The sequence below is a fragment of the Indicator indicator genome, chromosome 31 (assembly GCF_027791375.1).
Source record: "Indicator indicator isolate 239-I01 chromosome 31, UM_Iind_1.1, whole genome shotgun sequence".
In the NCBI taxonomy this organism is placed as follows: Eukaryota; Metazoa; Chordata; class Aves; order Piciformes; family Indicatoridae; genus Indicator; species Indicator indicator.
In genome coordinates, this window is record NC_072040.1 from 7,962,344 (window position 1) to 7,979,821 (window position 17,478).

General features: G+C 46.1%; 1 protein-coding gene across 2 annotated transcripts in view; it reads left to right on the top strand.

Moving 5' to 3' along the window:
* GAREM1 (GRB2 associated regulator of MAPK1 subtype 1) overlaps nucleotides 1-15,914 on the top strand; it is a 98,774-nt gene extending 82,860 nt beyond the window's left edge. Inside the window, exons 4-6 of one of the 2 annotated variants that reach the window (XM_054394737.1) lie at nucleotides 4,994-6,172; nucleotides 11,220-11,386; nucleotides 15,002-15,914. In XM_054394737.1, coding sequence (XP_054250712.1) covers nucleotides 4,994-6,172; nucleotides 11,220-11,386; nucleotides 15,002-15,914 — 2,259 coding nt within the window. The remainder of the gene's footprint in view (nucleotides 1-4,993; nucleotides 6,173-11,219; nucleotides 11,387-15,001) is intronic. The other variant, XM_054394738.1, reaches the window with a different exon arrangement.
* Nucleotides 15,915-17,478: the final 1,564 nt, after the last annotated feature.

The window sequence follows — 17,478 nt, forward strand, 5'->3', positions numbered from 1 at the left end:
CAGCTGATCTCAGCTTCCTACCAGTTGTAAGATTTTCACACCTGAAGGGTGGAAACTGGAAATAGCAGAAATCCCAGAGGAGGGAAGAGCATTGCTTGAGTGTGGGCAGAGCAGGAGGGGAAGTGAGCTGAAGGTGTCAGGCAGAGTGGAACCAGAGTTGGCTCTCCTGGGTTTGTTATGCAGCTGAATAAAGGCTTCTCAGGTGCTTTCTGCCTTCCACAGCTTCCCCTGTTTTCCAGATTTATGAGGAGATTCTAACAGTTTGCCATTATGTCACTGTTTCTTACCTCAGTCTGTGCTCTGGACTGCCTGACCTCGGGCACTCTGAGGCTGTGCACTGCTGTCTTCTCTCCCTCATTTGCCAGTGAAATGCCAGGTCATGTGTGTGGGCTGGGATGTGCCACCAGCAGCTCCAAGTGTCTGGAATAGCATAGGGCTCTGCTGACCCCATCACTGAGTTCACAGTGGGAAGTGGAGGGGGCATGGGGCATGCTCTCAGCAGGGGTGTGACAAAGCACAGCAGGGCTCACAGGTGCAAAACCTGTTGGGTCCTTGCTGGAAGCTTAAAGGGTAAAGGGAGCCAAGTCTGGTGTGGGGTTACCCACTCTCCTTTTAGGAGTAATTTATGATTTATTTCTTCCAGATCATAGAATCATTAAGGTTGGAAAAGACCTCTAAGACCATGAAGTCCAACCATTAACCCAACACCACCATGACCACTAAACCATGTCCTAAAGTGCCACATCTAAAGGTTTTTTTTGAACATCACAGAGTAGTTAATGTGCTGCTATTTGGCATGAAGCAAATCTGTTCTGAGGAGCTGCTGTGCTTGACTGATTGCTGAGGTGATGGAAGCCCTGTGAGGTTCTCCAAAGGCAAGCACAAATCCCAGCACCTGGGATGTCATAAGCACTGCAACAGGCTGACAGGCTAGAAAGTGCCTCTGTGGAAAGTCGGAGGGGGGGAGGTAGTTTGTAGACGATGGTGGTGATGTGGCAAAGGCAGCCAACAGCATGTTGGTCTGAATTAGCAGGAGTGTAGCCAGAAAGTCAAGGATGGTGATTAATTCCCCATCATTCAGCACTTGTGATGCTACAGCTGGAGCATTGCTTCCAGTTTTGGAAATGGCTTTTTTCCAATAGCACACTAAGACAGGGAAGATGTTAACATGTGGGAGTGAGCCCAGTACACTAAGATGGTCAGGGAGCTGTAGCAAATTATGTCTTAGGAGAGGAAGGGAGAACTGGGTTTGTTCAGCCTTAAGAGGGCTGAGAGGAGATCTCTCTGCTATGAGAACCTGTCTCTACCCAACGGGAGGGTGTGAAGAAGACAGACTCATCTGTGGTGCCCAGTGGGAGGGCAAGAAACAACAGGCACAGGCTGGAACATGAGAACTTTGCTCCAGTATAAGAAAACAAAAAAAAATCAGCATGATGGGGATAGAACACAGAAAGAGATTGCCCAGAGAAAATGTGGATTCTCCATCTTTGGAGAAACTGAAAATTGACCTGGAGACAGCCCTGGGCAGCCAGTATTAGCTATACCTGCTTTGAGGAACAAGGATGAACTAAATGGCTTTGAGAGTCTTGCCCAGCCTGGGGGATTCTGCAGGTCCCCCCCCGATGTCCTGTGCTTTGTTGACATTTTTGTAAGTTTTGTGGCTATTGATAAAGTGAAATGTTTAAGGGAACAAGACAGCAAGTTTGTTTTTCACAGCTCACTGCTACAGGGACAAAGTAAAGCTCATTTACTTCTGTAATCTGTGAACCCCAAACTGTGCATTGCTATGTGTATGCTACATATTGGGATATATAAATGAGATCTATGGTATAGATTGGTTGCTAATGTCCTGGCATAGTTTTGCCTGCCATGTATGCTTTAAAATGCTAATTACCATGTGGTCATGAATGAGTTAACCTAACACAAGAAGAGAGGAGTTAGTTTTCTTGACTTGCACAACTTAAATTTTAACCTTAGCCTGCTGAAGTGTACCAGCAGCTTTAACATCACCATAACAGAGTCTAGTGAGTAAGGATAAAGATGTGCAGGATTAGACTTTCCATTTCCCTTTTTCAGTTTTCAATTACAATTTCTGACAGCAGCTGCTACTTTGGATTTTTGCTCAGAAGGAAGAGTGCAGAATGTGCCAAACTGGAACTGTGGCACGATTTCTTTTTTGTTGCAGCACAGTAACATTCAGGCTTATTTCATCCTGTGACTATATTTTTTTTTCAAAAAAGGAAGAATGTTTTCCAGATGTTTTAATTGAGTATAATTTTGCCTTTAACCATGCCCGTTGAATCAAAAAGCCCCTTTGCTATTTGACTGGTTGAAATGGATGCCATTAATTATCAGCTGCTTCATGAGACCTTGCTTGTGAAGCTCAGCCAGTGAGTTACCTCTGTGGTTTCACATCTGACCCACCATTTCCTTCTACAGTGACTTGTTTGTTGTGAATCACCAGGGAGCTGCGAGTTGGCCAGGCAAGAGCTCCCACAGCCGTAGCCTGTGACATCTCCCTTGGTCCAGCTGGTGTCCTGCAGGAAGTGACAAAAAGCTGTGACCACACCATCTCCAGCTAAAATATCTGGCAGTGCAGAAGCCATTTGGTGGGACTTAGAATCACAGAATCGTTAAGGCTGGTGGAAAAGACCTCTCGGGTCATCAAGTTCTGCTGCCAACCCAGGTGCTAAACTATGCTCAACTATGTCCCCAGGTGCCATGTCCTTGTGTTTTTTGAACACCTCCAGGGATGGTGACTCCACCAGCTCCCTGGGCAGTCTGTTCCACTGCCTGACCACTCTTGCAGCAAAGAAATTTTTCCTAATATCCAACCTAAATCTCTCATGGTGCAACTTAAGGGCATTTCCTCTCTATCTCTTGATACTAGGGAGGAGAGACAAGTTCCACCTCACTACAGCCTCCTTTCAGTGAGTTGTAGAGAGCAGTGAGGTCTGCCCTCAGCCTCCTCTTCTCCAGACTAAACAACTCCAGTTCCCTGAAGGGGAAGGGTCTGGAAAACAAGTCTTACGAGGAACAGTGGAGGGAACTAGGGACTTGGTGGTGCTAGAAACCAATTTTTTTCCAGAAAGAGAAGGGAGGGCTTGAGCAGTACATGCACAGAGCCCTGCGTGTCCTCACCTCTTATCAGCTCCCTCAAAGACAGGGCTCCATGGCCACAGCTCAAAAGCAGCACTCAGCAGTGGTTTTGAGGAGAAACCAGCAACGAGCATCCCGCCGTTGTTATCAGCAGCAAACACAAGCATTTTGCTTTCATGTCGAGGTGTTTCAAAACGTTTTCTGGCCAGCAGTGTGAACTGTGAATGAGTATTGCCTACCATAAATCCTGCTAGTTTCCTGGATTAGACCAATTAGTGTTTGTTTAGATAATTGAGGGCTTGAACGACTTCCTCTCCGGAAGCCTGCAGGCTGAAGTGCTAAGGCGGCACACCTCGGCGGGGCTGCCTCTGCCTCTGCCTCTGCAAGGCTTGCAGAAGGTAATCACAGCTTGACAAACGTGGGTGAATTGCAGAACACCCTGTACAGGAGGAGAGGAAGCATTATTCACAGCCTTCCCAGTTATTAACTGGTTGGAATTACAGCCTTGATTTCATGCAGTGGCTGTTCTGTGATGGTGCTCCAGTCTGAAGCTTGGAATTTGAACTTCACACAGCTCCATGAAGTTCTGTAAGGGTTGCAGAGGTGTGGAAGGGATATACAATTTTAGCAGATGCTTTCTTTTGTAGTTGTTGTTGTTGTTGCTGTTTTTGGTTTTTTTTAGTATGTTCAGTATTTCCAAATAAAATTATCTGTAACAGGCCAATTACTGTTTATCTGCTGTACCTTCCTTTATGAATGGGTATCTGCTGGTACTGAGGAAGAGCTGGTTGGGTTCTGTTAGGTCTCTGAAGAGGACTTGTTACGTTAAACCACTCAAATATGAAGCAGAGCAGTCTTGTCTACAAAGAGCTATTCCAGTCTTAAGGAAATAACTTCAAGAACAAATGAGCCTTGGACATCTGTTTTGCTTTTTTTTCCCTTTCCAGTACAATTTCCATAGTAGAAAAGCACGCACATGGCTGTGCATATGTTGTTTAATCTCTTAAATTGCAATTATGATCAAAAAATGAGGAAGGAAGTCTATGGCTAGGAGAGCAAAACAGAGGGAGAGTTAGACATATAGGACAGACTAATATTCTTGACTTCTCCTTCAGGGAATAAATATCATCTGTCATTGTTCCTAGCCTGGAAGAGATTATATCAAAGGGATGTGCTTCACCATAATGATGACATCACCCTGGGGAGCTGAAGATGGTGAAAGAAGTTGGCTTCCCTCAAGAGCCTGGCCAGTAAATTCTAGCAAACAGTGAAAAGAAGGGGATGGGAAAAAGATCCCCAAGGGAATGCAGACCTGCTGTGTCCCAGCTGTGTGACACAAGTGGCTATTTCAATTGCTGGGATATGTGGATTTGTCCTTTCTTCAAAAATTCACTGTGTTTTTTCTCATGCCTTCTTTGGCAGTTTCAGGTGGCTGTTTACCCTCAAGTAAGATGCAGGGATGTGCAGAACAATTAAAAAAGGTTACTTGGCCAAGCTTCAGGTTGATTGCTCAGCAGTTCCAATAAAGTTAGTTTATTTTTCCCAGTATATAGTCTTGTAAGTTCTTACAATCACAGAAACATAGAGTGGTCTGAGTTGGAAGGGATCTCCAAAGATCATCTAGTCCAACCCTCTCTGCAGTCAGCAGGGACATCCTCCCCGAGATCAGGTTGCCCAGAGCCCTGTGGAGCTTCACCTTGAATATCTCCAGGGATGGGGCCCCAACCACCTCCCTGGGCAACCTGGAAGGTCATTATTAGGTCTCCCCAAGAGCCTTCTCTTCTCCAGGCTGAACAACAGTTCAGTCTCAATAGATTTGTTATCATTTGAAGTATTATCTTCAGTGGGGAAAAAACAGAATTTTTTTTTAAAATGTTTTATTATTACTTTGCAGGTGGCTTCAGGTGAATGCAACGAGGACACTGAGGTTTACAACATTACCCTTAGCACTGGGGATGAGCTCACGTTAATGGGGCAAGCAGAAATCCTGTATGCAAAATCTTCGAAGGAAAAGTCGCGCCTCAACACCATCTTCAAGAAAATCGGGAAGCTTAATTCCATCAGCAAGCTAGGCAGAGGCAAAATGCCCTGCCTCATCTGCATGAACCACAGGACCAACGAGAGCATCAGCCTCCCATTCCAGTGTAAGGGCAAGTTCAGCACCCGCAGCCCGCTGGAGGTGCAGATGCAGGAAGGGGAGCACACGATTCGCAACATCGTGGAGAAAACCCGGCTGCCCGTGAACGTGACCGTGCCGAGCCCCACGCCCCGGAACCCTTACGACCTGCATTTCATCCGCGAGGGGCACAGGTACAAGTTTGTCAACATTCAAACCAAGACCGTGGTGGTTTGCTGCGTGCTTCGTGGCAACAAAATTATTCCCATGCATTTCCCCTTGCACTTGATGCTCCCGAAATTCACTCTTCCCGACAGCCTGGTGAAGGGGGAGCTGTGGCACGAAGCCCTCATCCAGCACTGGTTTAACGTTTGCCAGGAGCAGTTCGACATAGATGAGTACTCCCGTGCGGTGCGAGACGTGAAGGCTGACTGGAACGAGGAGTGCAAGAGCCCGAAGAAGAGCCGGTGCCCGGGGCACAGCCATGTGCCCAGCTCCCTCAGCTACGCACGGGACGAGCTCACCCAGTCCTTCCACCGCCTCTCCGTCTGCGTCTACGGCAACAACCTGCACGGGAACAGCGAGGTGAACCTCCACGGCTGCAGGGACTTGTGCAATGAGTGGGCCCTCTTCTCTCACGACACCCTGCAGTACCAGGAGTCTGGTGACAGCAGCAGCGATTACCTCTTCCCTGAGGTTAGCGAAGAGTCCATGTTCCTGCCTACGAAGCCAGAACTTCCTTACGAAGAGCTGTGGTTGGACCAAGGGTCTGGAAAGGCTGGAGAGCAGCTTCTCACTCGCTCGCTGAGTGAGAAGAGCAAATGTGACAACTACAGAGGCTCTTTCCGATCAAAGTGTGGTCCCGCGTCTCTTCCTGTGCCTGCGACTGTTGGAGCGACCACAAAGTCTTCAGATGTTTCCCTACCTCCACCTCCAGTGCCTCCCAAATCAGAAGCAGTAAGTCAGGCTTATTTATGTGGATTCGTTTCTGATTTTAGCTGGGGAAGAGTTCGCTTGGGGACTTTGTCAGGGAAGGCTTGGGAGCGGGGACGCATGGACGGCAAGGAAAAGGTGAGACCCTGTGAGATGTGCAGCTTCAGCCTACCAAGTGTAAGTCATGTCCTAAAAATCAGCAGCATATACTTTATATAACTGATCTAGGAGCTTCATTCTGGTACCTTCAGGTGATATTTATTGGGATGTTTTGCTCCCACAAACAGGGTCTAAGAATTGGTAGGTCACTTCCATCCCTGGCTTTCCACATCACCTCTCCACTTCACCTCCATGTTTTCTCATACTTTCTGTGGCCCAAGTGGGGCATGACCTTGCTTGAACTGCCTCGGATCACCTTAGAGTGTGTGTCATCAATTAACAGGCCCTGGTGATGAGGACAGTTAGAACTTTTATGGGCTTGAAGTGCTGGTTAATGAGAGATTGTCTTCTCTGTTATGAGTCTGTGGCAGGTTTGGGAGAACATGAAGTGTCATTGACCTCCAGGAAACTTTATCAGACTAGACCTGGACTAATTGCTCTGTGCTGCTTGTTGAAAGCAAACATGCTTAATAGGAGCTCTGCAGAGCTGACAAATGAGCCCTTTAGAAGGACTCAGTTTTAAACAGAGCACGTTTGCTGTCTTAGGGTTTTTAATGAAAACTCAGGGGAGAACTCACTTCTCCAAACCTGAAATGTCAAGGAGATTTCAGAAGCAAAAATGCAAATATGTTTTATCAACAGGAGCTTATGTGGTCCGCATGGAAAATCCAACCATTACGTGATCTCTTAACGTAGTTCTAAATGTTTTCTTTTTAAAAAAAGCACAAAGAGAAAAAAGACTTTCCCCAGGAAAGAGTGCCTAGGAATCTTCAGCAAAATGTAAATGATCTGTACTTGGGTCACAGGAAACTTGACAGATACTATAATTTAATGAAGTAGTTTTGCAGGGTTTTGCTGCAGTTTAATAAAGAAAATACTGTTCCATTTGCAGACTAATGATAATTTTAAGAGCATAGCTGCACAGTAAACTGAGACTAATCTAAGACCGAACTGCAGCAAACCCTGGTGATCCCATCCCTTTCCTATTGCCATCAAACAATCCAGCAGTGTGGGCTGCAGCCTTTCCTTCATGATCATGAGCCAGGTCACGACACACTGGAAAGCTGAGTTGTGTTTCTTTGTGCTGGGGTAGCCTGCAGTGGATTGCTGTAGAGATTCCCTGGCCAGGCTGTGCAGCTGCTGGGGAGATGCGGGGAGGAGAGCTCCAGCACAGACATGAAAGGCACAACTGCAACCCTTTGGCTGAGCCACCAACACTTCCCACAACCCAGCAAGAGCAGCTCAGCAAGGCCAGGGAAGTCAGAGCATTGTGTCTTGCAGCACAGAGTGTTTACATGTCCTGTCTCAGTGCAGGAGCCCGAGAGCACTTCCCTGCTTCCGAGGTCAGGTGTGGGCTGACGCTCTGTCCAGACTCTTGGACAGGTGCCCAGCAGCACCAAGTCAGGATGAGGTTCTCTGGCAGCTTACACTGATGTAAACTGGCGTGGGGCTGATCCCACCCTCCTCTTCCTCCTTTCCCAGCCACATGGTCCTGGCTCCTCTTTTGTGCAGGCTCTGGCACTCCTGCGCCTGGGCAGGCAGCCAGGTCCTGGATCTGGAAACTGATTAGTTTCCTGCTGATTTCTGCAATCTGAACTGCTTCAGCACAGGGTCAAGTGAGCACCAGAGCCAGCAGTGGGGAGGGGACAGTGGGGAAGGAAGGCTGCCCATGCAGCAGACTAAGGCAGACCTCCTGGCTGGGGGCTGCCCAGTCCTCCAGGTCGTGCCTGAGGTGTGGGTGATGCAATGCCGGGAGAGCTGTGGAGCACCTGCACAGCATTGGTGTGGAGCCTCACACCTGGGGAAACCATGTAGCATAATGACTCCTTTCTGGGGGAGCAGGGTGGTGTGTGGGGTAGGTACTTGTGTTGTCTTCTAAGGTCGTTTTGGAAAGCATGCAACCTTGTCGTGCCATCACTGAGGTAATGCGTGAGTGCTGTCAGCAGTTTCAGTGTTGCTTTCCAACCACACAGGAGAAATCATTTCTGCTAAAGATATTAGCTTGCATTTAGAGGTGGGCAGGGAGTGTAACCCCACAGAAAAATAAACCAAAACCCCTGCATCTCCATAGATGATGATAATTTAGACTCGGTTTTGTGGCTTCCTGGAACAGCTTTGGTATGAGTATCAGTGACCTACTGAATTCATCAGTGGGCTGGGGCCAAGGAGTTGTTTGCATGGTTTCTGTGCAGGGTATTTATAGAATAAATACATCTCAGGAGCTGCTGCTGAACATGTGGTTTAGTCATCACTCCCTCTAGAATGATATTCCATAGCATTTTTCTATGAAGGTTGGCTGGCAATTGTGTTTCTGCATGCACTGAATTTAAGATGTGTGTACAGGAGCTATTTCCAGGAGCAAAAAAGGACACTTGGGTATTTCAGAAGCTCTTCTGGTTTTCTTCTCTCTGGCAGGATGAAGCATTCTGATGTATTATGTTTTTTCTAAAACACCTTTCACAAAGTCAGAGTAGTATGGAGGCAGGAGGGAGGGAAGAAGTGACCTGAGTTAAGGTCTGTAAATCAGAAATTGCTTCAGTCCCCAAACACTAATTTGCATAAATTGAGAGGCTGCTTTCCTGATTGATTTAAAGCATGTCCCTGATGGAGTGTGCTGGAAGTTCAGGCTCCTGCTGGCAAGAAGCATTGGACCACTTTGAGTTATGCTCATGGTCATGCTGCTGATGGGGTGGGTTTTATTCAGGTGACCTCAGAAGTGATCACTGTGAAGGGCACCTGTGATGCCCAGGTTTTAGAAGTGCCACCTCAGGGCCTGGAGGGTGCTGGCAGAGCTTGGGCTGGTACCAAGAGGAAGGAGCAGAGGTCTTAAACTCCACCTCATGCCATCAGGAAGGGGTCACCATCCCTGGGTCACAGGAAGGAGCATTGGAGGTGAGAGGGCTCAGACAGTGATGAATCAAAGTCTTGGGGTGTGCAGTGCAGATGCCCTTGGTGTGTGTCTGGCATGAGTGCTGCTGGGCACAGGACTATTGCCTGCTGACAGCAGCAGCCACCAAGGTGGTCATCGTGTTGCATGCTGGCTGTTCCCATCCTCTCCCACGTTTATTTTATTGCTGTTTACTTGGACCTAGTGAGAGTGGCTCTGCTGAAGTTCCCCCTTGCTCTTGTCAATTTAATCTAGAAAATCTCTTTTTTTTTTTTTATTCCTCTGCTGGCTTTCCCAAGGGCTGTGCATGGCAGCTGTAGTCTCAGTCTTGTGACAGGGACCAACTGGGACTGCAAACTGGTATTGTGGCCTCGTTCTGATCTGCGGTCTAGGTCAGCAAGGGAGCTTGGTGGAGTTTGCTACACCAGCACCTCTGAATGCCCAGGGAGGAATCCCTTTAACCCCTTGACCATCTGCTGTGCTCCAAGAGCTGCCCTGAGTCGCCTTTCTCACCCCATGGGTATCTGTTCAATTGCATGTGGGATTCACATTGCCTAGTCTGGCTTGGGGGGGAGAGGAGGGGGTGGAAAATTAAATCCTTAGGCATCCTTGTGGCACAACACTAAAATGGTTGAAGATTTTTATGCCTGAGTTCAATAACAAACATGAATAAAATTGATTATATTTTTTTCTTGAAAGAGCAAATAAGAACCCTTAGAGCAAGATTTATTTCAGTGTTTGATGCTGTTGGGCATTTCCTGTAATTTTGACTTGTTTTGAATTAAGGGGAAAAAAAAACGTACTGCAATGTCCTAGTCCCCATTTTTCCATTTCACAAAAGTACTAAAATGGTTTCTTGCATTTTGAAAGCACTGAATTGCAAAAGGTTCCACATTTGTTTTGGTTTTAAATAAATTAAATCACTTTAATTGCTAATTATGTGTTGCAGCACTGCTAAGATAACTTTTGGTTCTGCAGTGTTGTTAGATTTAAAAATAACTTCCAAACACAAAGAGAATTTCCCTTTTCTGCTATATCTAAGACTGTTTCAGGCAAGGAGAATATAGAGAGGTCTCCTCTTGCCCAGGGGGAGGTGGTGAGTCCTTTACAACCCTGCCTGGCAGCCTGGTTCTCAGTGGCCTTGCTCACCTCCAGCCCTACTTAATAAGGCTGCTATCTCAAATATGTACTGATGAGATTAAGGTCTTAATTCCATCATTGTTTCTATGGGGATAGATCCTGGTGTTTTGCTCCTACCTGGGCAGACCAAATTAAATTTGAGATAAGCAGTGCTACAGTCATGTGTTTTAAGCTGCAAAGCTGGCTGGTTGCAAACACCAGAGCTCTTGGCCGGGTGTGCTGTTTGAATAGGCTCTTCCTACCCACACCTTTCAGCTTGTATCTTTTCTGGTTAACCTTATCCTGGATGCTTTGGTGGCTCCAGAAGGACTGAAGCTCCAGGTTTGAATCCCCACATCTGGTAAATATGAGATCCATGTGCTGCTCCTGGGGGAGGAAGGCTGGGAATTATCCTAGAGCTGGATGGCTGAGTATCACTGGTGAAGTAAGTCAGGAGACATCAAAGTCTGCTGAGATCTTTTCATTCCATAAGCTTGGTTTATTGCATCTAAACAAACAGCACTGAAGAAGTTCGAGCCCTAATGAATTTCCCCTTACAAAATGTAAAGTATCTGGACCAGCCTGTCATGTTCTGTGTATTACCCGAAGGTTCTTTTACATCATGGCATTGCTGCTGCTTTTTAAAGGAGTGGATATTAAACTGCTCAAAAGCAACCTAAAAAAAAATTGCTGGTAGCTGTACTGGTAGCAAGGCATTCTTTTGGACTTCTTTATGACAGCCACATACTGTTGCAAATGTATATACTTAGCATCATTTTCTCTTCTCCTCCCTGTTTAATTATTTCCTTTCATAGAATAAGGCAGAACCAGATGTGTTTCATCTGGCTGAGAGTGCTGCTGCCCAGATTTTCTCACTGCTTACTTCTCTATCCTTCTTTTATACAGGTAAAAGAGGAATGCAGGCTCCTGAATGCTCCTCCTGTCCCACCACGGAGTTCCAAGCCGTCCTCCAGCAGTCCTTCCATCCCTCCTCGCACAGTCAAACCCGCCCGCCAGCAGACCCGCTCTCCTAGCCCTACTCTGTCCTACTACTCTTCAGGACTGCACAACATGTATGTGTTGGAGCTGGGAGAGCCCCTTCTAGCACCTTCTGAGAAAGTTAAATTTAGCACTATCCTCTTTGAAGGCACTTGTGTCTGAGGACCTGGTACTGTGGCAGAGTTGGCTGACTCTGTGAAATGGGCTTAACCTGTCAGGTTATTTTTAAAGGTTCAAGAGGAAGCAAAGCTCCAGCAGAAATTGAGTTGTAGTAGACAGAGCAATTTCTGTTAAATACGTGCACGTATTGCTGCAGGTAGTCTCACTAGAAGGTGGCACTCCCTGGCTGAATGGCAAATCCCATACAGTTGTGTATAATTCCTGAAAGGCTGGAATCTTCAAACCAGAGCATCTCAAATGGCAAATCCCATACAGTTGTGTATAATTCCTGAAAGGCTGGAATCTTCAAACCAGAGCATCTCAAATGGCAAATCCCATACAGTTGTGTATAATTCCTGAAAGGCTGGAATCTTCAAACCAGAGCATCTCAAATGGCAAATTCCATACAGTTGTGTATAATTCCTGAAAGGTTGGAATCTTCATACCATCTCAAAGCATGTTTTCAGACAAGATTTCAGTGCTACAAGCATGCAGTGCAGCCAGCTCCTACAAGTGTGGGCACAAAAGGGACATGGTAATCCAGAAATGTGTTGTGCCAACTGTATGGCAGCCTAGAGGGTGGGAGGGTGATGGAGAACAGAGGTGCCAGTAGACACCACTGAGTGCAAAGTGAGGTATAGCAGAAGGGGGACAAGCAGATTCCAGATCAAACCTACTTCAGGACAAGAGGAAACAGCTTCAAGTTGAGCCAAGGGAGGTTCAGGTTGGATATTGGGAAAAACTTATCCACAGAAAGGGTTATCAGGCATTGGAACAGGCTGCCCAGGGAGTCACCATCCCTGGAGGTATTTAAAAGATGTGTGGACATGGTGTTAGGGAAATGGGTTTGTGGTGGTGGCTTAGCAGTAGTGGTGGGATTATGAGCTCTAGGTGAAGGGTTGGACTTGGTGATCTCAAAGATCTCTTCCAGCTTCAGCAGTTCAATGATTCTGTGATACTTCACAAATGCAAACCACAAGCTGGAAAATCCGTTCAGGCCAGTCAAAAGCTGACAGTAAAGCTTGAATGACGTGACTGCATACCTTTTCCTAGCAGTGCAGTGCTCTTCCCTGGGCTGTAGAAAGTGTACACACCTTCTGAACTCTCACCTCCTTTTCACCTTCAATGTCTTCTTGCCATTAATTTTGGTATCTCTTCAGTGCCGGGGTACGCAACCTGCCAGGGTATTGCCATCTGATCTGAAGCTCCACTTAAATCACTTCAGCCTGCCTGCAACTGCTATAATAACTTCTGTGGAAAGGCCTTTCCAAGCCATGCTGCATATTTGCAGCTTAGTATTGTGTATCTGGCAATAATCACTCTAGATCAAGGCTGCTGGTTTGCTTTTTATGAAGCCTGTTGGGTAACTCTGTCAAGGTCTTCTCCACGGGAGGCTGAGCATGAGACCTCCCAGCATTTGGGGCCCACCAAATGCTGCATTCTCTTTGTAGCTAAGAATGCATTCTGGCTCCCAAGGAACCAGGAAATCAATGAGAAGTGAAGTTTCTCAGGCTGCAGGTGGTTTTATTTGCCTTGAACTTCACAAGATTTGCATGAAATTCATCTCCAGGTAGCTCCATTTTTGTAGAATTGACCCTAGAGCTGCAGAGGAAGCAGCTAGAAAGTTGGTAATGTTTGAGGCAACCAGATTCCTGGTGAACTTGCTCTTCAACCCTTGCCATTTTTATCAATTATCTTATTTTCTGGATCATGAGGGGTGGCAGCCAGTATTTTGAGCACAAATGAACTCACTATGGTTTGTCCTTCTCTGCCTATAGAAATAAATGCTTGATGCCTGACTTCAGCTTTATTTGAGGTGTCTCTTGCATGCTTTGGCACCAAGTCCCCATGAGTTAATTTTAGTGGAGAATGAATAAGGAAGCATTTTTAAAATGCTGCTTTATCAAGTTTTCAATAATTCTGTTAATCATTTAAATCATTCAACTGATTTTTCAGTGGTATAAATTAGAGCTGTTTTATGTATCTGCGCTTTGTGTTTGAGCTGGGCAAGTCCAGATTGTCTTCCTCTCTGAGTCCATGCAAGCACACAGGGAGCTAATATTGTGTCAAACCATTCCCAGCTGTGCTGGTTTTGTTGAAAGCTGCTGCCCTCCTTGAGCAGTTCACAGAATAACTGCTGAGGTTCTTTCTTGAGTAGATAGTTTCAGGAGAGAGAGGTGAGTAGTTAAAACAAATTTTTCAGTTGTTAGTTTCTGTCTGGTGTGTTAAGGGCTTTATAAGTCTGATAATTGTTTTTCTGGTGTTCTGTCTTAATTGGCCAGAACTCTACAGATCAACCCAGTCTTTCACACTTTCTTTTAGAAAGTGGCATAAAAGTGGCAAACATTTGGTTTTGATAACAGATTGCACGTTTTTGGCATCTGTGTCTCTTGGGGAACACCTGGATATAAACTATCAGTTCCCTTGGAGAGGCTGAGCTTAGCTTGCCACCTGGAAATAGGTCAGGGTAACTTTCTCTAGGTGCCTTTGAAAAGCAAGTGTTTCTCCTCATTGCTTTGTAAGGATATGGACACATAAATTATGGTGGGCTAAGCTTAAAAATATTTCAACCTAGTATCAACTAGGTTGCACCAAAGGAAGTTTAGGTTGGACATTAGGAAAAATTTCTTTGCTGCAAGAGTGGTCAGGCATTGGAACAGGCTGCCCAGGGAGGTAGTGGAGTCACCATCTCTGGAGGAGTTCAAAAAACGTGTAGACATGGCACTTTGGGACATGGTTTAGTGGGCATGGTGGTGTTGGGTTGATGGTTGGACTTGATCATCTTTAGAGGTCTTTTCCAACTGAAACAATTCTGTGATTGTGTAGACACCTAGGTCTGCTTGTCCTTCCCAGTGGAACTCTTCCTTTGGCAGTAAGCATTCATTCATTCTGTGTTATTTCAGTGTTCACTGGTGCAGTGTCTGGAAGTGTTTGAGAAAAGCCTGGATGAGGCACTTAGTGCCATGGTTGGTGATCGGTTGGACTTGATGATCTTGGAGGTCTCTTCCAACCTGGTTGATTCTGTGATTCTGTGATCAGCCAAGCTTGCCTCAGCCAAGCTCCTGTCTGGTGCAGTGGTTGCCTGCCCCTGTTAGAAGCTTTTGCACACCACGACACATCTGTGGTATATAAATATAAAATACAGCACCAGAACATCATCTAGAATGTGTGAAGCTGTTCCCATTCCATGGCAGTATCCCTCAGGAATTTGACAGAGGAAAGACTGAGTATTCAGGAGATGACACAGAACTGAATTGAGACATCTACTTTTTATAGGCTTGAAAAAACAAGACATGAGGCTTTGGGGTATAGCAGCATCTTGTCAAGCTTGTAGGAGGAGTAAAATGTCAATGTAATAGTCAAATGTGTTGTTAATTCAAATGCGAAAAATACTGCCAGAGGGGGAAAAAGAGTCTTTCCTTGTGACAGCCACCCTCTGACTCTGTCAGATGATTTATTAATTTATTCAAATGCCAGTTTTGGGGAGTTTTTTTTGTACTAACACCATCCTTTCTGCTTTGTTCCTTAAGCAGTGTCACGGAGAGTGACAGCCCCGACCCAGCTGACAGCACACCTGTGTCCTGCTACCCTTGCAACATGATGAAACCCGAATCCAAAGAGCCTGAGAGCACCATGCCTTTGGGAAGCCCCTCAAGTGAAGCTCTGCCTTCCAGGTTATCTTGGCCAAACCACTTGTCAGGAACTGCTGAAGGCCTGAACAGGAGCGACTTCCTGCTGGATCCAAGCAGGAGCTACAGCTACCCCAGACAGAAGACTCCAGGTACGCCAAAGAGAAACTGTCCGGCACCTTTGACTTTTGACTTCAATGGGTGTGAGCTGCCGGCAGGGTACTCCCCGCTGACCCCAGCAGAGTTCACAAACACCATCTCCAGCTGTCCAAAGTCAGCAAGTTATTCTCTAGACTGCACTGATGAAAAAACTCTTGGAGTCAGCAGCACAAAGCAGAGCCATTCGTGTCCTGCCTTACCTCCTCGGGCGCCAAAGTCAGCTGAAGAGAAGACAGTTACAGACACGAGTCCCTTGCCACTGAAAATAGATGGTGCTGAGGAGGAGTCAAAAACTGGTTCTCCAGACCTCCTGGAAGATCAGTGTCTCATGAAAAAGGGCATGCAGGATACGTTCTCTGTGTCTTACCCTTTCTCATCTCCCCTCCACCTCCAGTTAGCACCAAGGTCTTGTGGGGATGGCTCTCCCTGGCAGCCACCCACGGACCTTTCTGGACTCTCAATAGAGGAAGTGTCTAAGTCACTGAGGTTTATCGGTCTGTCAGAAGATGTCATATCGTTTTTTGTTACAGAGAAGATTGATGGCAATTTACTGGTTCAGCTTACAGAAGAAATCCTGTCAGAAGACTTTAAGCTAAGCAAACTGCAGGTTAAGAAAATCCTGCAGTTCATTAATGGCTGGCGGCCCAAGATGTGATGCCAGCTGCTCATTGGTGGAACTGTATGACATGTGCTCGGTGCACTTCAGCTAATCCATCACTTCCTGGTTTTTGCACTAAAAGCCCTTCCTGTAAATAGCAGTAGAAAAATTCTTACTATGCAGATAAACATTTTTGAGTGGTGAATGGATATTATTATTATTTTTTTTTTTTTTGTATGTCAATAATAAAAGGTAGAGAATCCGCAGAGGTGTGCCTTGTGCATCCCTGAACGTTCAACAGCTGCTAAAAACTGGACACTAAGGGAACTTTTACTCCTTGTTAAGACTTAGTCATATTTATTACTGAACAATTTGATGCTGAAAGACACACACCAATCCAGTTTACAGTTTTGTGTTAACTGCAAAAAAAAAAAAACAAACCAAACCAACAACCAACAAACAAAATGTATTTCTTACGGGATTATTTCTGTTCGAGTAGTAGTTGGCAACATGCTGTGACTTTCTTCTTTCTACTAACAAAAGCATGTTCAGATACACAAAAAATGTCATTTTGACACTACATCTGAGAGTGTTCAGAATTGCTGTGAAGTGCCACTAACACACTCTCCTTGCAGCATATTTTTATTAACAGTATCTTCCTGACTACCTGTAATGTGGGGATGTTTTCCACGTTACTTTGAGCAAAAAGAGTTAAATGTCTTTGAAACGAGAGTCTTGCTTAGCTCATTGCCCAGAGGGGAGGGAGAAAGGGGGATTTTCCTACTGAGCCACTCTGCCCTAGCCAATTAAAAGTTTATGACCTGTAGATTTCAAAAGTTGCTTTTGTAGTCGGGTAGCTGGAGCAAGGAACGTGACTTCTGGTTGTGCAGCTTTGTCATGGGAAAGGCAGTTCAGTGCACAGGCTCTTCTCTCAGCAGATCCTGCTAGCACAGCCCTTGCTGTAGCCTTGCTCTGGCAAAAGACAACCCCTCAGGTCTCTTCTGCTGCTGTTACAGTCGTCTGAAAATGTGCTGGGTGTGCTTTCCTGTTCCTGTTGTCGGATCTGTGTGGGAAGGTGGTAGAGCTCCTGTAGGATGCCTTTGAAATAAAGCATTAGTGAGGTGGGAAGGGAAGCAGCACATGGCACAATGGTGAGGAGGGGCCAAGTGAGGGTTTGGGCCATGCCACAGGAAATGCTTGTGGTGTTTAAGCTCACCTGTCTGTTTTGCAGTGAGGCAGGAGGGCATGTGTGACAGTGGAAGGGACTGCAGCATCACCAGATGTTCTAGTTCAGTTGCCCAGCTGCAAAAACTCACTGCAGTAGATGTGACAGGGAAGGAGCAATCAAAAGAGAGCAAAGAGATGAGGAGGAGGCATTAGGCTGCCCTTGGAGACCTTTCAGATGTAACTGTTCAGAAAGCTAGAAGGGTTAACCTTTGAAAGTCCATCATGGATTTCCTGCTTGGCAGGACTTTCAAAGCATATCTAAATAACCCCAGGCCCCTCTGCCTTTGTGGTACTGAATGCAAGGATTTGTGGAGGTCTTCAAGGAGAGTCTGTGGTGTCCATCAGCAAGGGTGCTACCCCAGGATCCTCCCATGGTCAGAGCCACCAGAGCCAG